The sequence below is a fragment of the Ammospiza nelsoni genome, chromosome 14 (genome assembly GCF_027579445.1).
Source record: "Ammospiza nelsoni isolate bAmmNel1 chromosome 14, bAmmNel1.pri, whole genome shotgun sequence".
Taxonomy (NCBI): Eukaryota; Metazoa; Chordata; class Aves; order Passeriformes; family Passerellidae; genus Ammospiza; species Ammospiza nelsoni.
In genome coordinates, this window is record NC_080646.1 from 11,942,091 (window position 1) to 11,969,938 (window position 27,848).

Here is a 27,848-nt window from a genome sequence, read left to right on the forward strand (position 1 = left end):
CAGCTATTCCTGACTCGTGGTTTCTGCTTGACCTTCTCGCTTCTTCTGGAAGACTTTTTTTAAATTACTTTGTTAGTTCTGGTGTGGTATCATTACAATAATTGCTTGTTCTGTTCTTTCTGCTTAAATATTAATGATACTGAGGAATTCAAAAGATAGCTGCAGTAATGGTAAGTTAAATGTCTGTGTGTATTCTCCCATGAGATCTGTTTGTTTAGAGAGAAAGAAGTGTAAAGGTGAATCTTTTTAACTAACGCTTAGAAACATCTCTTTCTCTTTGAGAATTGCCAAAATAATAATATTTTGTCTTTTATAGAAATAAAATAATTTCATATTGAGCAGCTAGTGTCCCGAGATAATTCACAGGAATAGCTAACATTGTCCCTAGAAGTACTAACATTGTCCCTAGAAGCCCTAATGCATTGCATTCTCTGTAGATAAAGTATTTTAAGAAATACTGCTAATAAAATCATGAGACAACTCTATAGACTGCTGAAAATAAATGTTTGGCACTGAATAAAGAAGGAGAGGGAAAGAAAAAACACCACCAGTTAGCTCAATACAATTGGAAATAGCAAGGTGAAGCATTCCTGGGCAGATTTGGAAATGTCAGTAAATGTTAAGTTTTGTGGGTAAAGGTCCTCTCTGCTGAGCCCCTTTTGCATGGGTTTTGTGTTTGTGCATGTGTGTGTGGTTTACAGACTCACAGGTTTTCTCCTCCTTGAAAATGTGGCTCCTTGGGGTACTCTGATGTTGCAGAAGGGTTTGTTCGTTTCTGCACCACTGTTGTGGAGAATGTAATGCCAGCAGGAGTGTAGAAATCAGGTTTAGTGGACTGGCTCGTATTTAGCACGAGATGAAACTCTTTGCTCTTGTTGCTTAGGAATAAAAGTCTCAACTTCACTTAAAAAGACTTAAAAATTAAATGCCTGTATTTTCCTTTGAAAGTTTTAATTTTAAAATTTTGTTTTAGTAAATTGTTCTTAAAGCCAAACAAAATACTTTAAATTTTAATAAAATATTGTTCTATTGCTTTACTGGGGAAGGGGGGTGCTAAGAGCTCATAAATATAATGGGAAACCTAAATATCAATCCAAAAGTATAAATTATGCCTTTCTTTCCCCCCCCCACCAGGGACAAGAGAAAGGGAGGCAGGAGGGCTCTGCTGCCAGAGAACTCTTCCCATTCAAAGGCAGTGTCTAAGCCTGTGCCTGTCTAGGGGCTGGGGAGAAGAAAGAATGAAAAGAGAGTACTGCAAACTGTGTTTCTGAGTCACTGGCTGCTCTAATACAATCCCAAAAGTAGTGCTGTAACTTCTGAATACTTTTTCTACTGTTTTTTTTCTGAACAAGTACCTAGTGTGAACAAAGAGCCCCATCCTGACTGTTTACAATTCCTACTGCAGTAAAGAAAAGTAAAACCATTAATTGAGACATGCTCAGTACCACCTATATACATATCTATTGCAGGGGTTTTTTTTTCCCTTTGTGTTCTGTTCCTCCAAAAGTTTGTTAAAGTTAGAAAAAGTTTTGTTCACTCAGTTTACCATCCCCATCAGGGATGCCTTAATTCTCATGCATGTTACTGTACTGCAAATTATTTGGCCAAAATGCTGCTTTTATACAAAGCCTTGAAAAACTTGTAGCATGTGCCCCAGATAAAAATCTCCTTTGAAACAGTCCCCTGAGATGATTATCTGCAGTGATTGCAAATGAACCTTGTGGCAGGCTCATAACAAGTGTCCTCGTGGACGGAAGAGAAACCTGCTGTCAGAACTACAAATAATTTACGTAACCCAATTTAAAGCTCTAACAAAATGTTCCCTGTTAAGAGGATTGTTATACTTAACGTGTGAGATGAAAATGCTTTCCGAAGGTCAGGAATGCACAGAAGATAGATTAGATCTCTTGAAAATACAAAAAAATAGGTTTTTACCAGAAGTTTTTCTTCTGTCAGACTTTCAACTTGGCATTCTCAGAAACTTACATAAGTGCAGCTTTATTCCTGCAAGTGCTCTGTTTTCTCTGCAGAAGGAGAGGAGCCTCAGAACTTTGAGAAAAACACAGCTGAAGGTAGACTGGAGGCTCAGGTTATTTTCTGTATATTTCATATAGATTCTCAGCTATATCTCACCACCAGCAGCATAGATAAAAGCTTGTTTTAAAGAGCACAAGGGTGGCATGGGCTGGCTCCCCTCGAGGTGTCTGCTCACACCTGCCTGCTGCTGAGTGACAGAGGGGGGACAGCCTCTGCTGGGGCTGGGCACGGGGGCTCAGAGAGGCACATCCAACCCAGGCAAGGCAGCTGGGCAAGGAGTGCTGTTCTCCTGCTGCTCAGTGCCTCTGCTCAGTTGGGACTTAATGGAAAAGTGTCAAACAGAGCCACAAAACCTGAATTCAACACACTGGAAAACAGCTTTACAAGGTCTGGTTTTTCTTAATAGGATTTAGGGAGTGAGGCACAACTTGGAATGCTTTTCACATAGGATACAATGGGAAGAAAATGAAATTACAGCCTCTGTAACCATCAGAAAGCTGGGCTAGTGTTGACATTCTCTCATTCCCTGTGTACAGTCACATGGAGTTTCTGTCCATCTCTCCACAGCCAAAATCTGAGATTACAGAGAAGCTGATGATGGAGGTTATTTCAGCCTCTCCTCTCCTGCATTCCTCTAAAGGTCTCCCCGTTACTCTGTGTGCCCTGCCTGCCCTGGCACTGGCTGTCCCACCGCCTGCAGCAGCTGCCTCAGCACACCAGGCAAGCAGCAGGCTCTGGCTGGGAAGAGAGGCTGTGTGGCCACGTGTTGGAGCAAAAGAATAGGAAAAATCTTTGTCCTGGAGAGTGGGGTATTTTCTTACAGCCTCTTGCATTGCACTGCTGAGGGTCTTTTCCCAAAATAGGTTTGTGAAGGGGAAGAGAAGCTTGAGCAGGGCCCTCTGCATCCTCAGTCCCTGCACACCTGTGCTCCCCCAGCAGCCTGGCACCCACCCATGGGGAGGGCACTGACGGGGACATTTCTTCCTCAGAAACTCTCTGGGCTGCTTCTCTTCCTCCTTACCACCTGCCTGTGCAGCCAGGCTCTTTCAGAGCACCTTCCTCGAGAGCTGGAGGCTTTCCTGGGCAGCAGTGTGAGGAGAAGGCACCAGAGAGGTGAGGGAGCCATGGGAGCTGGGCTCTCTGTGCTCCTGCTGGGGGACACTGTGAGTGCTGGCAGAGCAGTGTCACAGTGTCACAGTGTTGTCACTGCACTGGGCACTGGCAGCCTCCTCTCCGTGCCTTGGGCAAGGTTCCTTTGATACACTAGGACTTTGCTGATGGCTGATTCTTCAGATGGAAACATTTCTGTGCCAGGTAGATTTCCAAATCTGAACTTTGCTGTAATGTCCCACTTATTTTACAATAACTGGGGCAGAAGCGACCATTGATTTTGCCCTACTTTAAAAAAAGCAAACAACAAAACCCCCCATTTTTAAAAGACTTTTGCCTTTTTCAGAAGAGGAGGGCACTCTTGAAATCCAGAATCAAAAATGCATGTTTTATCTTTCTTGGTGTTCACAAACTGGAGACCTCAGGTTTTGCAGCCTGAGAGATCTGTGAGCAGATTAATTCCCCTGCTGTGAGTCCTGGGTGTGCTCCAACCCACACAACTCCTAAACAGAAATTTTCCTGTGACTGCATCCACAGGCTTCTACAGGCTGTGTTGGGATTGGGCACCTGAATTGAATTTAAGTGGACTGTTCCTCCCATGTATTGCTTTTGGTGGCTCCTTTTGGCTCCAGCAGCTGCCTGACTCATGTGGAAGAAACAAGGACCAAATAGGTAGGGAACTTTTCAGAAATAGGTTGGGAGAGAAAGCTTGTAAAAATGAGATTTTAATTGAACAGGAGAAAAGAAAATAGAAACCAGGAAATAGGAAGAGACTTGGAGAAATCAGATGGGCTCAGAGAGGAGTGGAGAGACTGGCACAAAGGGTGAGCAAACTCAGGGTGTACAAGCTCAGCTACTTGAGGGCTTCTAGTGCTGGGCAAAATCAGAACTGCCTGGACAAAGCCTACAATAACTTGTAAATTCAGAATTCAGAACTTTGGGGATCTGTACTTGGTGCCAGGACCAAAACTGAACTGAAAATTTGAACAGTGAAATAAAGTACAAAACTCTTGCAAATTTTAGTCCTAGTAATCTTAAATCTGCTATTAAGGGCTACATTGACCTTGTTATTTTGTGACTCAGTTCAGAACAGTGGGAATGATAATATTCTGACATTCTTTCAAATTGTATAAGTTAATTTAATGGTGATTTGCAGAGCCCTTAAACCGTGGTGGTTCTGTGCTCAGACTGGGACAATATGTGATGAACAGAACATAGGCCAGTACACTGATTTTGGTTTTTGTCAGTATCCAGTTGCTGGTAATCAGGTGAACACTTTCTTATGCAATGAATGAAGGAGAGCACTGAGCACTTGTGAGGACAAAAGGGAATATCTGCTCCTGCCGTAAAGCTGTATCAGAGCAGATAGAGCTTGTTCTGATTACTGTGACTGTCATGCCCACATGGAGCTGCCTTCCAAGGTCAGAGAAGTTTACTAGCTGTCATGGAGGCCCATATTCCCATGTTCTCCTGAAACATTTCAGCAATCAAAAAGACCAATCTTCTTGTTCCTCTGTGTGAAAAGGTTCAAAAGTTTCTATTACTGCCCTGCTGCTTCCCTTGATTTCAGCAGTCCCCGCAGGCTCTTTGTTGATGTTTCCTAGTTGACAGCATCCTGTTCAAGCCCTGCCTTTGACTCCCTGCTGCCTAGCAATGATTACACTGCTATTGTTTACTAACAAACCTCTTTGGACCTGGCATGATAAACACGGGGTACAGGGCAGTACTTTGATCGCAAATTGTACGTGCAGTCCTTGAAGCAATTTTACTACAAGCAAATGAGCTGCCTTAATAGGGACATTATCACAAACAGGGATATTATCACAAACCATAACAGTCTCACTTTACTCTGTACTTCGAGGAAGTATCTAGACAGTCCATGAAATTGTGGAAATACCAGCTTGGGTAGTCTGTCAGGAGAAATTAAACAGCTGACATCTCGAAACCTTTGTTGGGCTGAGGGGAAATCACCACCTTGGTTTTGATGAATACTGTGCTGTTTTGTGAAGTCTTTGTAAAGCATCTCTGACAGACAGGCTTGGGAGTGTTAAGTCCTCCTTGGAGCTGCCCTTTGAGCAGGATGGCTTGGGCAGTGGGAGTAAGATTCCTAGTCCAGCCCTGGCACTATGGTTTAACTCTGAAGGCAAGGGCTGAGTCTTCCGTCTGTCCTTGATTTCTGGGATATACTTTTTCCAACACAGAAATCAAGGACAGACAGCCTGTCCTGCAAAAGTTAACAGCAAGAAAAAGGGGAGAGGTTTGTAAGCTGCAGTCTTACCCCTCTGGGCCACCATTTCAAGACACAGGAAGAGTTTGCTCAGTCTTGTCTGGTGGCTGAGCTGGTTCTTGATTGCTTTGGGTGGCCAGGTGAGAACTGCCCCAGTGCAGCCAACCTTGTCACTCCCACTGCTGAACACGAGTGAGAGGGTGTGTGCACCTGCCCTCTGTGACCACGGGTGCCAGGGCCACAGGAAGGTCTGTCTGTCAGCTGGGGACATCAGGTGACACACAGGAACCCTGCAGCAGCTCCTGCTGTCACCCAGGGCCGTGCTGGAGCGGGTCATGGAGCACATGTGAGCACCATTATCGTGCTGGAGCTGATTGCTGCTGAGTTGCAGCAATCATGAGAACCGAGTATTGCAATCAGAGCTGATCCAAAGGTTGGAACTCATCTTCTTTGAGTCATCCTTATTGCTTTTGTTGGGAGTGTCCTGATTAAACAATAAGAAGAAATATGAGGTAATGGTTAGCAGCTTTTGGTGTTTACTAAAATAGGTTTAGCAGGAATTGCTTTTATTTTAATTGAGGCTTAAATAGGTCTCTGGTGTTTCACAAAACACAAAGAACGAGGGAGGAATATATTTCTCTTTTCAAAAAATATAATTTTACTGGCATGGGGTATCTCTTAAGTTTTGATTAAACAGTTTTTGACTGTTGAAATTTGCAGTTCAAAACTGTTTAAAGATATGCTGGAGATAAGAGAATGCTGATGCATTTATAAGCAGGAGATTTCTCTACCTCTTTATCTTTCTTAGTTCCAGATCACTTGCAGGGTAAGTCTTGCTATTTATATAATGAAAGAACCTCTAGGTATAACCCTTCAATGAAATATTTACCTTTATGAGATTACTTTCTGGGTGGAGGACTGCTTCTCAGTGCTTCCTCAGCACTGGGGTGTCCAACGGAGGTATTTCGGACAACAAAATTTGAAAGAAAATTCTCCTGACAAGGAGAATTTCTGACAATAATCAAGGTTATAAAGGTCAGTTGCACCAGCTGGCACTGGAGCTCTCATTAAGTTCTGCAAAGGCTGACCAGCCTTGCCCACCTTGTCTCCTACTCTGCTCTCCTGGACACACTGTATGTGTATGTGTTAGTATCCACTAAGAAATGGATTTGTTTTTCTGTCCTGCAGTGTGTACATGGATGGATGTATTTCATTTGTCTAGCCCTTAACTGAAAAAGTTTGGCATAACCCAGGTTCAGCACTGTTGTACCTCTAAGAGAGGTAATAAATCTTACATTTCCAAAATAACAAAGATTCAGTCAGATTTCACGTCTTTACTGGGAAAAAAATAATTTGTTCTTCAAACTTACAGAAGGGTAGATCATGAGTAAAATGAGTTAGTGCAAAAAATGTGTAATGTATTATTTATTCCTTTCCTAGGTAGGAGTGCTTCTAGGCTCTTCTGTCTGTCAGAAGAACAGATAACTCAAAAATCCTGGGTAGAAACCATCCCCTCCTGAAAGGAGGATGCCTCTGAGCTACAGTTGTGAGAGGATCAAACATGCCATTGTCTCTTGAAGGAAAAGCTCAGCAGAAGTGCCTGCTGATGCTGTCTCTAGGAGAGAAAGCACTGGGGGTGTTGTGGTGGCATGAGCTGAGCTGTGTGCCTGGTGCTGATGCTCCTCCTGTGCCCAGGGCAGGAGGGAGGAGGCTGCTCCACACCTGCTTGGAGGCCCACACAGTGCTGAACTGTGCTGTGGGAATGTGAGGGCCTGAAGGCATCCCTGTCTGAGTGACTGACTGGAAAACAACCTGCTGGGGAGGTGCACTGTGTGTTTCTCACTAATTTAGTAGTTCTTCATGTGTTGTCCAGTCATCCACAGTGCCCATGTGTGGCTGAGAGGTGCTTCCTGCAGCTGGGAAATGGAGCCAGCTTGGTACTGGAGGTGAAGGTTGGAGTCACTGTGTTCAGGTTACATCTGTTCAAAGTTTTGTCGTAAACTTAAGAATGCTGAGAGTTTGCCCCTATTCCAAATAAAGCATTTATTGGGGGTTAAATTATTGTGCTTTATCTTCATGGGAGCTGATAGAAACAGAATGAGACCAGGAGTTAATGTTCCATCCTGTATTACTACTGCAAAGAGTAACAGGGAGTTCTGCAGATGAGATGAATAGACACAGCTTAACCTCTAGGCATCTGTTATTGGAGCCCATTTAAACTTTGAGTTGGAAGAGACTTAGCTGAAGCTAATGGGAAATGCCAGGGTAGGAAGATGATCCCAGTGTTTGGCACCACTCAGAGCCTGGAGCATTTCCAATGTGTGTATTGGCATTAGTAACATGTAAGGAGAGTGTCTTTTCTCCCCGAGAGTAAAAGACAAAGCGAGTTCAGACAATTCTGGTCAGTTTTTCCTCTTCAAAGGAAAAATTAATTTTCTTGTTTCTCATTGTAGTGCAATTGCAAGCAAATACTTTTTGCTTGAGTTGTAATAAGAGGTCTTGTGTTTCATAAGCCTAATACCCTTTGTAGTAAATGATGCTTCTGTGCATTAATTCTTTCCTCCTGTGCAGTAGTCAGTGGTGCAAGTCCTTTCCTCAGCACATCAAACAGTTGTCTTCTGTAGAGTGGCCTGAGATCTTGCATCATTTCCTGTCATCAATCCAAAGCTATTTATAACACGTCTGCTGATTCTGGCACATAAGCAAAATCCAGTTTTCATGAGAAAACAAATACTTTGGAAATGTAATCCCTTCCAGCAAGTGTCTCAAAACTGCTGAGAAAACCTGAAACAACCTTGAAAATCTTAATGAAGGCTAAGACATAAATGGTGTTGGGAAACGTGGGCAATTGAATAGTCTTTAGTGGAAATCTTTAGAAATAGATAGGGCAAGATGTGCTGAGAAAAAGTTACAGAGTTTTAAGGGAGAGGAGGCGTTTCCAAAATATATTTGTCAGTGAAATGAAAACTTTGGGTTTTGCTGTCTGACAATACAACAGAAGTAATTCAAGGTAGCTTTTGCAATGCTGAGTATTTGCCATATAATTTGATGGTAGATGTTCTATAAAAAGTCCCTGCTTCTTGATATTTCTTAGATTTTCAATCTCTTTAGCTTCAGAGACTGACTGGGGTAGGAGTCTGGCAGGGACAGTTGCAATCATTACTTGAAGCAGTGTGCTTCCAGTCAACCTGCTGCTTTTGATAAGTGCTATTTTGGGACTCCTGAAGAAGGGTGTTGGCCCCAGCCAAAACACACCCCGGGCAGCAGAGCTGCTATCGGCCTCCCGCAGGCCTGCCCCGACCCTGCAGGCACCGCCTAGCCCTTTATCTTTGCCATCCAATGTGCTGCTTGCTGAGAAACAGCTGCATCCCTGAGCTGGTGATGGCTGTGCCAGGAGCCAGTGCAACCCCAGGATGGCCTCTGCCTGAGCAGCCACGAAGGCACAGCTTCTTAAAGTGCCTCCCAAGGTACTTGGTTTCATCCTCTTTTCACAATACCCATGTATTTGTGTTGAGCTTTGCCCCCTCTAAATGTATTTCAGAGGATTCTGGTGTGGATGAAAATGTTAGTGAATGTTAGTCCAATTTTTTCTTTTCTGTAAATGACAAACTCTGCAGCACCAGCTGTATTTACAATCACACCAGAGGCTTTATCTCTGAAATGCAATAGGAATCAAAATGCTGTGTGTTTGAAGGCGTACAGTGCTATAAGAATGAACAAGAACAGTTCTGCACGGCAATATATATATTTCTGCAATTGAATGTAATAGTTCTACAAAAACACAGAATTGTTCTATATAAAGCCATCATGAGGCATTCATATCTTGCCCAAGAGCTGACATATTTTCCAGTAGGGATCCAAAATCCAATGTATTTTTTGCTGAGAGCACCCAGTCCTGTTTCCAGGGATTTTCTCTACCTTGGAATATTCAAGGTATTGCAGATATTTAAATAATATCTGCTGCCTTTCAACTTTAGCAGCACTTCAGCTAATGCAATAACCAGCACAGAGGCCTCAGACAATTGTGTTCTGGTGCCACTTCAGTTGGCAGATGTGCTCTCCTAACCACTTCACTTGGGGTTTTGGAGGTGAGGATGACCATGGTGCCTTGCTGAAGGTCTGAATGGGGAAGAACCATTGCACGCTGATTTTTCTCGCACCTGAAGTGCTGGGACAAAAACATTTGGTGCTTCTTGTTTCCACTTCATCCCATGCTTTGCTTTGTCCTCCTGTAGCATATTTTTCAGCTGTAGATTCATCCACTAACTGGATCTACAGCCTGACTCCAGCACAGCCCAATGTCCATGCTGGGAAGTTAGAAGGAGCTTGGGTCACTTGGAGCACCCAAGGATGAAAATGTTGGTACCTGTCAGCCTTTAAAAAATTAAACTAACACACATACAGCCTTAACTGCCTACCTCAGTAAATTTTTCTGCATGTTTGCTATTCTGTGCAAGCTCTCTCTGAGCAAGATAAACTAATGAGGAAATGATGAAAGGCTGAGAACCTGGGAGAGCTCCAGCCTTACACACAGAGGGCTAATGCTTCAAGTGATGACCCAGCTACAAAGCAACTTTTCTAAGCTTTCCTCTTCTCTCTTTATTGACAGGGCTTTGCCAACTCCTGCTTTAGGCAGGTGCTCTGCCCTGTGCTGAGTGTTGTTTAAAACATAGAAAAAGGAGGCAATGGAATTGCCTGACTTAATAAAACTGTGTGATTTTAAGCAGGGAGCCTGCTGAAAAGTGTCCTAGATCCCTGATGATCTACCAGGGGGGAAGAATTACTTGTTCTAAGTGTTTAATGACTTTTTGTCCTACAGAATTTCCAAAGTATGTCACATAACCCATTTATTTCTAGCCTCAAAGTTGCACATCTTCTGTGATTTCCTTCTTCCACCTCCATTTGCCCTTTGTTGCCTCTGGTTGGAATTGGTCTCTGTTAAGGGTCTGTTCTTTTCCAGTCTGTCTGTTGTTTCACACAGAAATGCAGATCTTGGGGTATGGTTTTTTTCCTTTATTCCAAGTCTTTTTCATAGTTTTCTTTGCTGATCAGAATGTACATGGTACAAATCTTGCTCTGGCAAAGTCAGATCCATCCAGGTGAGCCCAAATGAGGTGACAGTGTGTTGTCTGTGCCCAGGGAGCTCTGCCTACCACCAAGTAAACTTTAACTAAAAAGGAACCTTGACACAAACATTTGTTAAAAGTTTCTGAGATGGCAACTTCTATGTGGTTATCTGACAATAATGCTGATTGGAATTATATTTTAAGATTTATTAATCTAGAGAGTCAGTGCTTGTTAGAAATATCCATTTGTGTAAAAAGAACAAATTAAAAAACCCCTGTGTCCATTATGGCAAGGTAGTGTCTGACACTTGCAGGAAATGAAGGTGCCCAGGAAATTAAGCCACCTGAGCTATTGGGTTGCCAGTGAAACTCAAATTTATCTGGGCTCTTTGTGCTGAACATCAGCACTATGAAACTAAGCTGGAAGAGCAATTGATTTGTGAAGATTTTGCTTAACACCTCCAGAGAGGCTGATGGGAAGAGGCTGCAGTAAAGGAAACTCAAACAATTAAAAGCTCTTGGGATCTGTGCCAGGACAACTAAGTTGTATTTTAGGGCTCAGAGCATGGATAAGCAGGAATAAGTCAAGGAGGCCAGAGAAACAGTGTTTCTTGAACCTCTCCCTATCCCCTTTTAATAAATAGATTATATTTTTTTTCCTTTAAACTCATCCCTATTCACATGCAAAATTCCTCTTAAACTTTGGTAAGAAATATGGCCAGTCCTTAAAATGTATCCTAGGACACATTTCCCTTCTTCTGGGAGAACATGTAAGTCAAGCAGTGAAACTGAGACAAAAGCCTGGAGCTGCCAAGTTACCTTGGGCAACCTTTTCAAACCGTCTCCAAATCTTTCTTCCCTTGCCAATCATAATGGGTGTGGACACTTAAAAATATTTTGTTCCCTTTTATGCCACAAGTAACAATTCACACACAGGACTGAAATATTACACTGGAATTCACTGTTTGATCTTTTTGAACTTGGATATAATAAATGAATCATTGCTGCAGTTCTAATTATTTTTTAATTGCTGGTCTTTATGACCTTTGAAATCCAGTTCTCTTCTTGTTCTGCATTTCACTGACAGTTAATATCTGCCATTGTTTTAGAATGAGTTGATATAATCTAGAATTTAATCTACATGCTATGAAATTGCATTCTTGTGGGAAATGTGCAAAGAACTCGTCACAGTAATTTACAGCCTAATCAATAAGATATTAAAAATCTGAAAACAGATTAGCAATTTGCTGGATTAGACAGCTATAAATTGCCATGAGACACACAATTCTGAGCAACTCTCATGTGTATTGTAATTCTATAAATAGTGAGGCTGAAGACAAGTAATATTCTTGCACCATGCTCTTCCTTTTGCAAGATTTTCCTCTAGATTGAAGGATCTCATTCACTAAATCCTACCACAAACTACATTCCTGGAATGGGAGAAAAGATTTTGGAGGGGAAAAAAAAAGAATGCAGTTCATGACTTATGAATTAAGAGCCCAGAAACTGGTGGCACTTCTGGGCTATGGGAGATTAATAAGTGAGCGTGTGCTACCCAAGTGAGGAAGCTTCCTGCTTACTGCAAACCTCCTCTGTGCTTGTTAAACTACTTTTCAAACAGTCTGGGCTGCTGCAGAGCAAACTCCATGGATGTGCAACTTCTCTACCTGGCTGAACTGACACTGAGGATATTGGCAAACAGTCCCAATGGACACAGATTATGGGCCCTCCAGGTGCTATTTCAAGGATGTAATATAAATTTTTCTTACTTCAGCACTCTAGAATCTGAGGATCTGCTTGCTCTTTTGATTCTCGTAATGAAAATACTTTGTGTGGATGGAGGGGTTCTTAAATTAACTAAATAGCTCTGGATTTAGACATGCAACCACTGCTGCTCCTGCCTTTTTTTTTTAAGCCCCAAATCTCTTCCTTTAATTCAAGTAAAAACTCCTCTGTGGCTTGGCTCTGGTTGCCGTCCTAACATCACCTCTTCCAAATGTGCACTTCTGCAGATTTTTCTTTATGGAGTGTATTTAAATACAGTCCTTCTAGAGCAGCAGTGCAGCAATCTTCCAGCTCTGTTTTGCTGGGTGGGCAGAAGAACTGCAGCTTTGTTTCTGACTTTTCTGTGCTGCTGGCAGCATGGTGAGCTGCCTATCAATTAGCAAGCATTGGAATATAAAGTGTCAGTTTGGTTACTGACTTCTGTGTGAGTGCTGTGAGCACAGTGCTGCACTGCCAAATGCCCAGGTCACCTCTCCTGGCAGAGGGGTCAATATCAGAGCTAGCAGTGCATCTGGCTAATTGAAACAGAGGATGTTTGCTGCATAATTGAAAAGAGTTTAAAAGTTACTTTTTTAAAAACTTTAGAAAAGCTGAGTGGAGAGATCCTTGGATGCTGATATATGACTTGTTTATTTAAAAAAATAAAGTTACATGATCTAATAGTGCAAGGGTCAATTGGATGCTTCTGTCCAAATGGCAGCAGAGCAATAGAGCCCTATTGCATGTAACTTCTGTCCTAGTACTAGCTATAAATATCCTGTGTTTAACCTGCAAAAGTGAATATTGATTGTTTTATCACTTTTTGAGCCATCCTGCACTGGAAAGGCATATGAGGGACTACACAAGGAAAACTTCACCCTGCCTTGATAGTTGTACCGAAACTGGGTTAGCAGAAGCAGAAGGCTCTTCTGATACTTAGAGGCTTGGTGTGCTCATGCCTCTCTCTCCTTACTAAAAGTGCTGTATTATGAGTCTCACGGGGAAAATGTAAAGTTTTCATTATTTTTCTTTATTTTACTGTATTAGTTGTGGTTTTGGGGAAAAGCACTCGTAGTGCCTCTGTTAAGGGAGATGCTATAACAAGACAGAAATCCTCTGTGGTATCTAGAGGTGACAGCGGTGGCAAAGATTTGTAGATGCTCGTGGGGAGAAGACCCAGATCGGCCCTGGCATTAGGAGTGCAGAGCATGTGAGCCGAAGCGGCACCTCGGAGAGAGGAACTGCCTCCGCCGCGCCCGCCTGTTGCCTCCAACTGTTTGTTTCCCTGCCGTGAGGGACGTTTCGTGCCGGGCCAGTTGAACGGGGCGCACCCGGGCGCTTCCCCGCCCGTCGCTGCTGGAGCCTCGCACACCGACAGCAACCGGGGACAGCGCTCCTTCGGCGGGGCCCCGCTGGGCCTCCGGTCCCGCTGCTCTGGCTGCCGCAGAGGCCACCGGGTCGGGCAGAGCTCCCTTCGGTGCACAGCGCTCCACCGGCCGCCTTTGCGGGCTGCGTGTGACCCAACTGTGCTTCGAGACTGCTGAACCCCTCGGGCCAGCGGGGCACGGCGGCAGCGCCGTGCCTCGGGCTCACAGGAGAGGCGGTGAGGTGAGCGAGCGCATGTCGCGCGGCCGCCCACCGGGGATAGGGTCGGCTGCACGGTTGAGTGTACCCCGCACCGACACCCGGCCGCGGCTCCGCTCCCGTCCCTGTCCCGCCCCCGTCCCCGAGGGCCGCCCGGAGCCGCCCCTGGCGGGCGGAGCCTCCGCCGCGCCGCCCCTCCCTGCCCTCCGCGCCGGGTTACATGGCGGCGGCTGCGGCAGCGGCAACTGCGGCGAGGAGGGCGGGCGCCGGGCGAGGGCCGGTGGTGGGGCCGCGGGGCTCGGCCGTGTGAGCAGCGCACCCCCGATGAGCCTGGGAAGGCCCGTGAGTGCGAGGGGCGGGGGGCGCGGGGGTCTCGGCCGCCGCACGCGCGGGCCCGGCCTCGCCGCACAAAGGCGCTTTGTTCCCTCCGTCCCGCCCGGCGGCGGCGGCGGCAGCAGCGGCGCCCCCGGCCCGCTCCGCTCCCTCCGCCCGGGCTCGGCCCGGCCCCTCCGCAGTGCGGCGGCCGCGGGGCCGAGCGGGGCGAGCGGGCGCTGACCGGGCGGGAGGGGGCGGCCGCGCGGGGGGCGCTGCCGGCGGTGCGGCGCCGGGCCCGGGGCCGCCTGTGCCGGGGGTGGCGGGCGCGGCCTGAAGGGCGTTTGAAGGTAGGGCTGCTCGGCGGGGGCCGGGGCCGGGCTGGCCTCGCGGCACGGCGGGAGCGGCTCCCTCGGCCCGGGGCAGCGGCGCGGGCGGGATCGGCTGCTCGGCCCGGGGCGGCGGGAGGAAGGATGTCCTTGGCCGGGGGGGCCCGGCCATCCCCTGCCCGCGGAAGTTTGGCTGCTGCGTTCGGCGCGGTTCTGCGAGCCGAACCACATAGGGCACAGGTACCGCTCGCTCCTGCTGCCCCCAGGCTCCGGGAACCTTTTGTGGGAAAAGTGACTTAATGCTCGTAATAAGTAGCTTGAAACATCCGACGGAAATGGCTTGAAGAGAGACTGGCCGAGTTTTGGGATGCGGGGAACAGGTACCCTCGCCTAGGCAGGCAGGATGCTCTCGCTTGGCGTCTGTAGGATGTGTCTCTTTTTCTGGCTAATTCAGTGCCGTTTGGGGTCTGCCTGACAATGGCTGTTAATTGTGTTGCGGAAAAAGAAACGGCGGTCGCAGTGTTGTCGTATGGCCGGTGCTGTTGCCAGCACGCGTTTTATATAGATATGTGTGTGTGTATAAAAACAACGCCGTCACAGTATTATGTGTTAATAAACCAGTTACAAATTCCGGAAAGCGGTGGCTTAAAATAGAGGTGCATTTTGCTTTGGCAGTTGCGTTCAGAAGATTGTGTGCTCTAAAGCTAAAATGGGAACTTTCATTTCAGCCCTTTGCTCAAGCTCAGTTTTTGCTTGTGTGGTTGTTATCTCGAATTCACTCTTGACTGGTTACCTGTGTAGTGGAACAGCAGATGGTAGCAGGTCTGCAGAGGTGCAGAAGGCTGTGATTAGCTGATGCTGGGCTTCTTCTGGGGAGTTTTCATTATTATTATCTAAAGGGAGAGCCAAACCATTTTTAAACACAATACAAAAAAGTACACTGGGTTCTTGTGTGTTTTTACAGATCCTTCAGAAGATTTATAAACTAATAGTAACATTTGCTTACTGCCAGCACCGAGTTCCCTAAACAGTGTGGGGAGCAAGTAGGAGGCTTTAGAAAGCAGCAGTTTCGTGAGTTGGACGATGACTCACTCTGCCTACTGACTGCAACGTGGCTGATCTAAAAAAAAAGTTCTGTACCCCGTATTTTTTAGTCAAAGGGATAGTACTTAGCAGATTGTATAATATATCGTTAGTCATTCTCGGTCTTTCTCCTGTGAGTAATAATTTGATCATTATTTGGTCAGCATAATCAAATTAACTGGTATCTTTCGGTCTTATTTGTATTTCTGACAAAGTAAACATCTCATACCTGACTATTTCAGTGCACATCCTGTTTCCTGAAAGCTGTGATAAATCCACTGCGGGAGTTGAGCGTGGTTTGAAGGGGCTGCTTGCGCAATGCCTGAGGCCAGTCGAGTGTGGTGATCATCACTGGGGATGATTTCAAAGCCCTTCTGTGGGTCACTTCTGTTACCCTCTCCCAGGAACTGACCCCTTTTAAAACCATAGTTATAAACCACTTAAGAAAGTGGTATCTTTGTGTTTCACTCTTTAAACTTTGTGTGAAGGAGGAGTGAAAGTACCACTTCTAAAAAACCTGGACATCGTGGCAAGGTGGCAGCCTAGCTGAAAATGTCAGTGCCTGCGTCAGTAGCCTGTTCAGCACAAACTGGGATGATAAACCCCCCCTTTTTTATACAGTAGTCCATTATATGTTTAAAGTGGTTAGAACATGAGATTAAGCAATTTGTTCGCAGATAGGAAGCTTGGAGCAGGATCAGGTCAAATGAAGGCTGCACCAGGTTGGTTGCTTATGTTGTTAGCATTTGTTTTCTTAGCTAAATCAGTCTGGTGGTGAAGATCATTGCAGGCTCTCTGAAAACACTGTAATTAGTGGACACCTGGTGGAAGGATAAGTGTAAACTGATGATTAAAAATGCATCATTTCAGAGATACAGAGTGAAAATTGCCGGGCTCCTACTTCAGGAGTTGGCCATAGTTCCCTTTCTCCCTGAAGCATTTTGTTGCTGCATTCACTCATGGCAGCAGGGGGTAAGATCTGAGTTGTGGTAAAGAGATGGTAGATCTTAATCTTGGCTGCTGATGGGCATAGTTTTGAATCTGTTCCTGGGCTGTTTAATGGGAATAGCTAAAAGAGAGTTTCCAGATGTGTCACGCAGCTGGTGCAAACAGTTTCGATATTGCTGCATGTTGAAGACATCAGTAGTGAAACAAAAGCCTAATTATGAGGCAGAATACAACTGGTTGTAGATGGTCCCAAGGATGTAAAATACACCTTAATGCAGGGTAATTGAACAGAGGCCTTGGACCTCAAGTTATTGTGATATTTGAAGTATTGGTACAAATTTTAATTTCTGTAACAGGTGGTGGGATGTTGGAGTGAAAGGTGAATGGGGTGATGTGAACTGGTGTGCTGGCAGCAGCTCAGGATGGGTGAACCTGAAAGAGGTACATGTGACTGAGAAAATACTTTCAGGTTTAAAAATGTTAAAAATCAAGAGGCTAGATATCTGGGTTTTACAGTTGTGAGCAGAGTTGGATAGTCACTGATGCTGTCTTCTTTAGGATAAGTTTTACTATTGTTCTTTAAATAAATTCATAGATATTTTAAAAGGGGTCCTCACTGTAGTGTCTTGGTATTGCTAAAAATTCAAGATGGTTTGGGGAAAAGTAGTAGTGGTTGTTGTGAGACTATAATATTGTGTTTGTAGTGACCCTATAGTAACTTTTGTAAAGCACTGTTTAAGATTAGGACTCTTGCCAAAGCGCAAAGTAAGGAATCTTAAGGCAATCTTAAGTTCTGTGTGCTGAGTAGAGAAAGCTCTGAAGATCACCCTTGTGGCAAGGTATGCAACATCAGTAGAGGGCAGCTCAATGCTTTTCAGTTCAGAAATACTTCATTTGGTGATCTCTATTTAAAAAGAAACTGAGCAGAGGACAGCATGTGTTTCCTTCTTCCCTGTGTTCTGCCCACATACCTGGGGGCAGGTGGCGTGTGGCAGGGGGAGCAAGGCTGGGCATTGGGGCTGTGTCTTGATGACAGTCAGGCTTGAGCCAAAGGAAGGGTAATATTTAAATGTGTTGAAAGTCTTGTTTCTCATTGCCAGTGTGCCTTTCTTTCTTATTTTTTTTTCTTTTTCTCTGTACTATTCTGATTGCTTTAGTGAATTGAGGCCATTATTTAAAATATGTTAATAACCTGTCAGCTGCTCTTGCTGGTGTTAGGAGCAAGGAGACTTGTTTTGCTTCCTCCCAATCGTCCCACTGAAAGGCTAGCACTGTTTTAAAGGAAAACATTCATAGAATTAATTCTGAAGTGTTGGGATTGTGTGGTGACCTTTACATTTAGGGAAGAGCTGAAATGTGTTAATCTGAGATTGAACAGGAGACACTTAGTGGTTTGATGTGACCTCTACATGTTGGGGAAGAACATTTAAGTGACTCGCAGTGGAATTGCCCAAAGCTTACCACACTGTGTAACATACACCCCTGACTCTTCCCGTTGTGGCATTTTTGAGCTTTTAGAAGAAGCTGTACAAAAATGCACCATGTGGTCATTATGACTACATTCTGCTCTTGCTGACGGGGACTTATTGAGAAAATTGCCAGTTTGGTTTTTCATAATAGTAGGTGAATTCATTACACTATTAAAAAATAAATGATGTCTGAAAGAGCCCATATGTTAGGGGAAATGGTTGTAGAACATATCAGTGACTCTGTAAAATGTACTTGCTGCTAGTTTTTCTTTGTAATCTAGGTTGGATAAGTATAGAAAAAATTGATAAAGCAATAATATTTATCAGATATGTAAGAATTACCCCTATGATTCCTGTAGCAATGAGTCTATAGAGGCAAAGTTATTATTTGAGATATTGGTAAGCTTTATCCAAAATCACAAGGATTAAAGCTTTATAAGTGGCAGTAGATGTATATTGTATATTCAGTAAATGTTGGGAGTGTACAAGCCACCCTTTTTGTGTGACCAGTACCTAGTTACCTCTTATTATGGTGAAATAGTTAAACCTGATTTTGTCTTCAAGTAAAAGTTTAGTGAAAAGAATTATTTCAGAATTTGCTGACAGATGCTATGGACACTGTTGCTTCTGGCTTGTCTCTTAACAGCTCTTAACAAAGCAAGTTTGCTTTGTTAGTCTCTAAATTAAGACTAGGGAGGATTTCTTGTTTTGTACCATAAATTCAGTAGGTGACATCAAAAATGTTCACGATATATGTTTAAAAAATGGTGGTTGGTCATTATTGCTTTCCTCCACGAGTGTGAAAGGTACATATAATTTCTAATTAGTTTAGCTTTATTGATGATTTTTTTTTTTTGTAACTGGACAGTAAGTTATATTTAGGATAAATCAATGAGCTGGGGGAGGAGGAAGATTTTTGTATGTGCTGAGGTACTGATGTATTTTTCTCTGCTTTTCAGGTTGCCACGGAGTAAAATGGATGGTAGCTTTGATTGTGATTGTGGTGAGCTGGAGCCACCTGATCATTAACAGAAGGCATCTTTTGTAAATCAAGAGCTGCCAGTTTCCCATTTAACTAGACTGTAAACAAAGAAGAGAAAAGGAGGAAGAAGGAAAAAAACTAGTGCTTACCAGCACCATAGAATGACGCTGCTCAGGACCAGTCCAACACTGAATGTATCTGCACTGTGAGGAGGAGGATGCTAATAGAAGCCTATTATGTGCATATTTATTCACATTTTTGTTAAATGTTAACCAGATTAGCACAGTAGAGCTGAGTGCATAGTATGTCATTTCATTCCGTTTGAGTTTCTTGTGAGTATTTTCTTTAATGTCTGCAGAAATGCTGCACCTTTCTTGAACTATGAATGCTGCAATCTTTCGATCTTATGCTCGGTTTGAGTTCTAGAGCTTACAGGCTCTAAATTCAAGGGGACACAACAGGCCTGGCTGGCTCATAATGAAATGAGAGTGTCAAGAAACCATCTTGCAGTCAAAGCCAAGTGTTTCTTCTCCCTTTCTCTAAGACCTTTCCTTCAGATACCAGTGGAAGTGTCTCCGTGTGTTTACAGAAGCTTAGTAGTTTGAGGAAAAAAGTAAAGAATTTTAAAATGGCAGAAAAATTTGAAAGTCTCATGAACATTCATGGTTTTGATCTGGGCTCTCGGTATATGGACTTAAAACCACTGGGCTGTGGTGGAAACGGCTTAGTTTTTTCTGCTGTCGATAATGACTGTGACAAAAGAGTAGCTGTCAAGAAAATTGTCCTTACAGATCCCCAGAGTGTTAAACATGCTCTACGTGAGATCAAAATTATTAGAAGACTTGACCACGACAACATTGTCAAAGTATTTGAAATTCTTGGTCCCAGTGGAAGCCAGTTAACAGATGATGTGGGCTCCCTGACAGAATTGAACTGTGTTTACATTGTCCAGGAATACATGGAGACAGATCTGGCTAATTTGCTAGAGCAAGGCCCTTTACTGGAAGATCATGCCAGACTTTTCATGTACCAGCTGCTACGTGGGCTCAAGTATATTCACTCTGCAAATGTTCTGCATAGAGATCTCAAACCAGCTAATCTTTTCATTAATACTGAAGACTTGGTGCTGAAGATTGGTGACTTTGGCCTTGCACGAATCATGGATCCTCATTATTCCCACAAGGTATGCAGAGAGTGGGAATATCTAAGAAATGCTTTGACAACTGTTCCCTCTTAAAATAGCATTTCTCCCTTCTGCACAGGTAGATAGGCTGTGGAGGGTGTCCTTAGCATGGTGATAGAACTACTGCAAGCATAAATTTTACTTTTTTTTTTTTTACTAAATGGGTTCAGAAAAGCAAAGGTTTTAACAGTGAAGACAGAACCTGAGATTAAGAGCAACATTTAGTTATATTTAATTATAGAAGCCTTAGATAAGATTATTAGCAGTGCATTCATAGTGCAAGTGTGGCTGTTTTGGGGGATTGGTTTAGAGATACTGTCCTCCTGGTCTAGGTGTTTCAAAAGGGTTCAGTATCATCTCTGCATTTTTTGGCATCTGGGAATGAGAAAGTTTTGCTGCAGTACCTCATTTGACTAATAAATAGTGTCATATTTGTATATGGTTGCTGTTCACTTACAAAGATATTTTTAAAGGTAGAAAGAAGGTTTAGTAGAATGCACACAATATAATTGCTGGGACTTTGAGACTAAAAAAATCCTGTTAGGAGTGCATTAAAAAATAAATTAAAAACATAAGTCTTCAAAATCTAATAAAATTTTTTAATTAATTTCATTAGGGCCATCTTTCTGAAGGATTGGTTACTAAATGGTACAGATCGCCCCGGCTTTTGCTTTCTCCTAACAACTACACTAAAGCCATTGACATGTGGGCTGCAGGTTGCATCTTTGCTGAAATGCTGACTGGGAAAACCCTCTTTGCAGGTGGGTAGAATAAAATCAGTGGTATATTCATGAAAGGAGTGGCACTACTTAATTATCTTCCTCAGGAAAGATTGATTATTGTGGCTAACATCAGTAGTCATGGACTATCAGGATATGCTATATTATTGTGCACTTATATAAACTATAAATTGATGTATCTGTAAAGAAGAAGACATTTCAGTTTCCTTACTTGTATTGGTGTGTATTTAGATAAATATCACAATTTATTGTAGGAGTCATACATGGTAAATATTACTGTAATTGTGTTAAGCTAAATTTATTGGTTGCTTAAGAAGTGTTCTGATACGTGTGTGAATTGGTGTATCCAGGGAGTATTTGAAGTTTATGAATACCCTGAGTATAATATGCATAAAATTTATTTTTTTTAATGTAGTCAACCTAATCACTTCTTGCTTCTCTATATTTTAAATTATTAAGCCCCAAGGGCATAGATTTAAAGGTGTAAAATTTAGTGCAGTACAGCAAGGAAATGTGCAACTTTCAACTGTTTCAGGCAAGATAGGAAGCAATGCTCTGGTCTCATGGTGCATTGACATTAGAGCTTTGGTTAGGATCAGGAGGAAATTTCTGGAGCCCATCTCCTGGTGGCCATCCTGTACCATGTTGCTGACCTAGCTCAGAGCACAAACTAGAGCATTTTAGGTAAGGTGAAACTGTTATTTGCACTATAGGCGATCACCACCTGCTGACAAGCACTCAGTGCATGGGAGCAGATGAGCAAACTGCAGAAATACCTCTGAAATGCTTATTTTTGTGCACCCTGGGGCCTCAGCAGCAGCTGTCTCATTCAGGATCACTCTTGGATTTGCTCCTGTTGGCCTGAATTATAGGAGTAATACAGATAAAACTTCTGAGAGCTAAGCTTGCATTTCAAAGTTCACATTCCTTTAGACGCAAGGGCTGTGGACTGAAAGCACACCTCTGCAGTCATTCTTAGCTTTGCATGAAAAGGCAATGGAATTAAGAGCTTCTTCCCATTAAGAACTGTCAATTGAAAGCATTATTCAGTATAAATCAGTGATTAATACATGCAGAGGCTTCTCTTAACATGCAGTGAGGTTTTCACTCTTTGAGTTACTAACTACTGGAGTAATGTCCCCAGAGTATAAAATGCTTGGCTGATACAAGATTTATTGGGCTGGGAGAAAGTCTGCAGATTCCATCATTCAGCATAGACTGATCACAACTGCCAGCATTTTGGGTTTTTTTTCTTTTGAGTATCATTGGTATTTGTCACAATTTTTATTGGCCCAATTGCTGTGCAGAGAGTTAGAATTCTGTTAAAAAACTTGGTCTTAGTCACCAAAATCCTAAATTTCTAGGCTTGTTTGTATGCACTAATTGCATTGAGTAGATACTTTAAAAATATTTTAGACGTAGATGTGTCCCTCTGAAAATTTAGCATTGCCATGGTTTTCTAATCTAAAGAAACATGGATTTCTTGACATCATTTGGAAAGGGAAGATGGTTGGAGATATGATAGTTATTCTGCCCTGAGACTCTGAATAGTTCTTCTGCAGAGTTGTTTGGAGGATTTGATTTGGTTAATTGCAACATCCTGTCTCCTTCTGAACCATCCCTTAGGAATCCTGCTGTTCAGAAAGCTGATGAGAATGGGAAGGAAGAATACAGATTAATATTGCAGAGTACCTGGAACAAGTGAGGGAAAGGAAGTTGAGACAGTGGAATTCAGTAGCTTTTCCAAACAACTTCTCTACCTCTTTGTTCTAAATGAATATTTTACAATGGTTATTTCCCTGATGGTGGACAGAAAGCTGATTAAATTTTAGGATGGTACTCATTACCCAATAGAATCTATTTTCCAGCAAATTACAAGCAATATAACATCTGATAGATCATATTAAGTAATTTGTTGTATTCTGAAGTAGAACAAAACAGCTCTTTCAGTCCAGTAAAGACATTAACACAAAGCAGTACTGATTCATTTGGGGAGCTTTGTCAGATTTTCTGCAGTGACTTTGCCTGTCAGGTGTGTGATAGGATGTGCAGTGCAGACTGCTGTGCTGTGCAGGCGCTGAAGTGAACTGAGAAGTTTGGAGATGGTAGAGTCTCTTGTTTGGCCCCATGTATTTTTATATGTGTTGTCACATACATCAGTATTGTTTGTGATTGCCCAGAGCAGCTTGGTGAAGGAAGGAAACGTCGGCATGCAAATAATCCTATATAATTTTATCTGCTAGTTGAGTCTCTAGGATCCTACATCCTCCTTGGAGCTGAACAACGAGCTGAAGTTGGCAGGTTGTATTTCTGGGTACTCCAGTACTGAAAATAGATGCTATTCATTATTCAAAACTGACCTGCTGTGTAGGCCCTTATTGTTCTTACCCAGGGAAACTTCAGGCAGTGCTGAAAGAGTACTGTAATTTCAATCATAATAGAGTACTATTTTCAAAAAGAGCATCACTCTATGTAACCAACAGGTGATTTTTGTCTTGTACTTGACAGTTAATGCAGGATTTCAGAGTAGAATATTAATACAAATGGTTGTGGCCTGCAAAATGTCTTTCAGCTAAACTACTGCTGTTTTTATTAGTGAGGGACATACAATTCCAAGTGAGGTCACATACTGTATTAATGAGGTAGATCAGTTGAAAGGGGAGGATAGCAGTATAGAGTGTATAATAAAAAGGGTATTGCTGTAGAGAACCTCATCCATGGTGAAAACACCCTTACAAAAGCTTAATGTTAGATCTCTTTATCTGTGAGTAGCAGCTCTGTAATTCTTCATATGCCACAGCATTTCCTGAGAGCTCTTCAGATTTATTATCATTTAAATTCAGAACTTCAGCCTTTCCTCTGTTGCAGGAGATTATAATCTTTTACTGGAAATAGTTACTCAGAGCACAAAATTTTGACATGCCTTTCATATACAGGGATTAGAAATGTTTAAAGTTGAAATGGCAGCTTGTGTTTTGTTTTGGTGCTCAGGTGCACATGAACTTGAACAGATGCAGTTGATTCTAGAATCAATTCCTGTCGTACATGAGGAGGACCGTCAGGAGCTTCTCAATGTAATTCCAGTTTACATTAGAAATGATATGACTGAGCCACACAAACCTTTAACTCAGTTGCTTCCAGGCATCAGTCCTGAAGGTAAGTAATAAAAACTCATTGATTCAATGTTTTGATGTTTCAAAAATCATCAAGAAGTGTGCAGCTTTGAGGTGCAGGCCGTGTGATTGTAAAAAGCAAGTTTCAGTTAGAAGAATCTGTGTTCTCAGAAGAAGGATTGTCTTCTGCCCTAATAACAAAAATTTACCTCCATGATGGCTGCTTGGTTATCTTTAGAGTAGAATTGTCAATCTTTGATGAACCTATTTGCATTGGAATTGCTCTTTTGAGACGCTGGCCTTTTAAATACAAGGGAACATTGGAATGGAGTCACTATAGAAGGACTGTCTTTCAGATTTTTAAAAAAGAGTCTCCCAGCCAAAGTAGCAGCAGTGTTTCCTGGTAGCCATTGGTGGATACTGATTCAGCTTGAAGCTTTCTGTCTCTTGCTGGTTTTTTATGCATTAAATTATGGCTGATCTTAGATTTGACTTCTTTCTCTTTCTGATGGCTGCAGGATGCGTATTTGGCACTGTACTGTCAGTAGCTGATACTTCACAGGCAGCTACTTAGAAACAACTAGAGGGCTCTAGAGCAAAGCACTGCACCTTAATATTAGGTTCTAAATGTCAGAAATTTCCCATTTAATGATAGCTTATATTCTACAGCACTGGACTTTCTGGAGCAAATTTTGACATTTAGTCCCATGGATCGATTGACAGCAGAAGAAGCTTTGTCCCATCCTTATATGAGCATTTATTCCTTTCCAACGGATGAGCCTATTTCAAGTCATCCTTTTCACATTGAAGATGAGGTTGATGATATTCTGCTAATGGATGAAAGTCACAGCCATATTTATAATTGGGAAAGGTAAATTTATCACTTACTGTGGTAATGTAACTGGATGGGTTTGTGCTTGAAGTGACATTGCTTCATGGGCATTATTTCTTTTTCTATGTTTCTTCCTTTTGAGTTGACCTGAGAATAAAATTTTCTTATTTTCTTACAGCAATATCATTGGATTTATAATCCATTAGATGTGACTTGGATATGCTGATGGATTCTTGAGTTGCACTCAGGAGTCTAGAATCTAAAGTTAATATTTCCATTATTTTTTTCTTCCCCAAAATACTTCTCTAAAAATAAATTTTGTTTAAGGAGAGAGAGTTTTAATTATGATTGTTTTGTCTAATGCTTAATGCACATTGTAGTAAAGAGATTTCACAGTAGTCATTTTAAGTCAATTAAACACACTTTAGAAAAAGTTCTGTACATGGAGCGAGCTGTTGTACATAATTCTGTTTCTTTTTGCTAGATTAAATTAAAAACTTGGAAGAGGTACCCAGTTGGATTAAGAAAGAGCTTTGTGTTGAGTTGTCATTATTTTGTAAGGGCATTTCTAAACTTGACTGTCTCTGTTTGGGAGCCAGAGGACTGTTTTTAGCTGCTAACACAGGAAATTGTTTTACAGATACCATGACAGTCAGTTTTCAGACCATGACTGGCCTATTCATAATAACTATGAAGCTGATGAAGTTCAGCGTGATCCAAGGGCTCTTTCTGACGTTACTGATGAAGAAGAAGTGCAAGTGGATCCTCGCAAATATTTGGATGGAGATCGTGAAAAGTACCTGGAGGATCCTGCCTTTGACACCCACTTCTCTACTGAGCCTTGCTGGCAGTACTCAGATCACCATGAAAACAAGTATTGTGATCTGGAATGTAGTCACACTTGTAATTACAAAATGAGGTCCTCTTCATACCTAGATAATTTAGTTTGGCGAGACAGTGAAGTTAACCATTACTATGAGCCCAAGCTTATTATAGATCTTTCAAACTGGAAGGAACAAAGCAAAGATAAGTCTGACAAGAAAGGCAAGTCTAAATGTGAAAAGAATGGGTTGGTGAAAGCTCAGATAGCACTTGAGGAAGCATCACAGCAACTTGTTGAAAAAGAAAGGGAGAAGAATCAGGGGTTTGACTTTGATTCTTTTATAGCAGAAACCATCCAGCTTAGTTTACAACATGAGTCTACTGATGTTGATAAATTAAATGACTTGAATAGTTCAGTGTCTCAGATAGAGTTGAAAGGAATAATATCGAAGTCGGTGAGCAGAGAGAAGCAGGAGAAAGGAATGGCCAATTTGGCCCAGTTAGAAGCTCTGTACCAAACTTCTTGGGACAGTCAGTTTGTCAGTGGTGGGGAGGGGTGCTTCCTCATAGACCAGTTCTGTTGCGAGGTAAGGAAAGATGAACAAGTTGAAAAAGAAAATACTTACACCAGTTATTTGGACAAATTTTTTAGTAAGAAAGAAGATGCTGAAATGCTAGAACCTGAGCCAGTAGAAGAGGGGAAGCTTGGGGAGAAGGAAAGAGAAGAGGGCTTTCTCAGTAACAGTGGGGAGCTCCTCTTCAACAAGCAGCTGGAGGCTATAGGTATTCCTCAGTTTCACAGCCCTGTTGGCTCGCCTCTCAAGTCCATCCAGGCCACGCTAACGCCTTCTGCTATGAAATCATCTCCCCAGATTCCCCACAAAACCTACAGCAGCATTCTGAAACATCTAAACTAAAACACTCAGCAGACATTTCTTTTATATTCATGAGATGTGTTTGTCTTTTTTTATTACTAGTGTAAGTAATTTTTTTACTTGAATCAGATGGTGTAATTTTAGTATGGATTTCGTTAGTTTTCTGTTTACCATTGTTTTTACAATCCAGAATTACTTTCTATACATGAGTTAGTTTTGTTTTTAAACTGGCATGTCGTTTGCACACAAAATTAAAGAATAGAGCAAAATAATGCAAAATGCAGGAGGTAACAAAAAAATGCACTAAACCAAGTAAAAAAAACCATTCTCTCAGTAAAACAGTGTCCATGTTTTGCAGAAAAAGAACCTTGCCTTGAAATTTACACAGTGAGACTGTACATAATTGCATGAGAATATCTATTTTTCCCAAAACATTTTTTTCATTCATGCGTATTTTAGAGTTTTTTCATACTCTACACATTTCTTAGACACATGATACCAGCAGCAACTGAAATGAATGCAGAATTTGGTACGCATGTGTTATCTACCTCAAGGTAACAGCAGTATGTGGCAAAACATTAACCACCCATAGTGCTTCTCATTATGCACTTCTATTTAGCCAGCATTATTGTAGTAGCTATTCCTATTGAAAATCATTCAATATTTATAAATGTTCTGGTATGCATTCTTTATAGTGAAGTGTTAATATGCAGCACTTTTATTTATTTTAGCAAATAAGTATATTTCTGTAATTATAGAAAGTCAATTTTTGAGTTACTTTTCAGATAAAAGTTTTTGTTTAGCACTATGGTTTTATTGCCTACATAGCTGGATATATATTAACATCGGCTTATTCTGAGGCTATCCAATACATTTTTATTTTTATTTTTTAGTTTTCATTTCAAGTAAAGCACTCACTGTGTATAGGAATTTGTAATTGGAGGTGCTTGATCTCTACAAAAGAAATTAGGAATTGCTTTATTATCAAATGCTCCTAGAAGTCTTAATTGTGTTCATTTTTTAAAAATTTTGTAATGTTAGTTGTGTGCATGGAAATAATTAAGGTACAACATTACTGTAGGTTAAAGTTCTATATGGTGAGACATTTTGTTTTTACTGTATGTTTTTACGAATGATTCCTGTCCCACTCCCAGCCCCCCTCCAAAGCAAGCATGAATAAAATTAGGTTAAATATAGCATGTAGCATCTCGGTCTTTTTAAAATTTGTTTTACCTTCTGATTTTTTGAAATACTGGATGTATCATTGGCTCCCCTGTTTAAAACTAAAAACAAATAAAAACATGGCCGGCAAAAATGGCTGTTTGTGATGCTTTGTACACACCCTGCCCGATGAGGAGCAGCTGCTGTGCTG

General features: G+C 42.2%; 1 protein-coding gene across 3 annotated transcripts; it reads left to right on the top strand.

Annotated features, from left to right (window-relative positions):
• On the top strand, nucleotides 1-27,791 carry MAPK6 (mitogen-activated protein kinase 6). 3 transcript variants are annotated; one of them, XM_059481809.1, is made up of 6 exons: nucleotides 1-170; nucleotides 18,889-20,094; nucleotides 20,711-20,855; nucleotides 23,826-23,990; nucleotides 24,617-24,818; nucleotides 25,420-27,791. In XM_059481809.1, the coding sequence occupies exons 2-6, from the start codon at nucleotides 19,540-19,542 to the stop codon at nucleotides 26,516-26,518; spliced, it is 2,166 nt and encodes a 721-aa protein (XP_059337792.1). In that variant the 5' UTR covers nucleotides 1-170; nucleotides 18,889-19,539; the 3' UTR covers nucleotides 26,519-27,791. The 3 variants fall into 3 exon arrangements, with proteins under 3 accessions (XP_059337792.1, XP_059337793.1, XP_059337795.1); XM_059481810.1 differs by lacking the exon at nucleotides 1-170 and adding an exon at nucleotides 13,987-14,130; XM_059481812.1 differs by lacking the exon at nucleotides 1-170 and adding an exon at nucleotides 14,432-14,450.
• The last annotated feature ends 57 nt before the right edge of the window (nucleotides 27,792-27,848 follow it).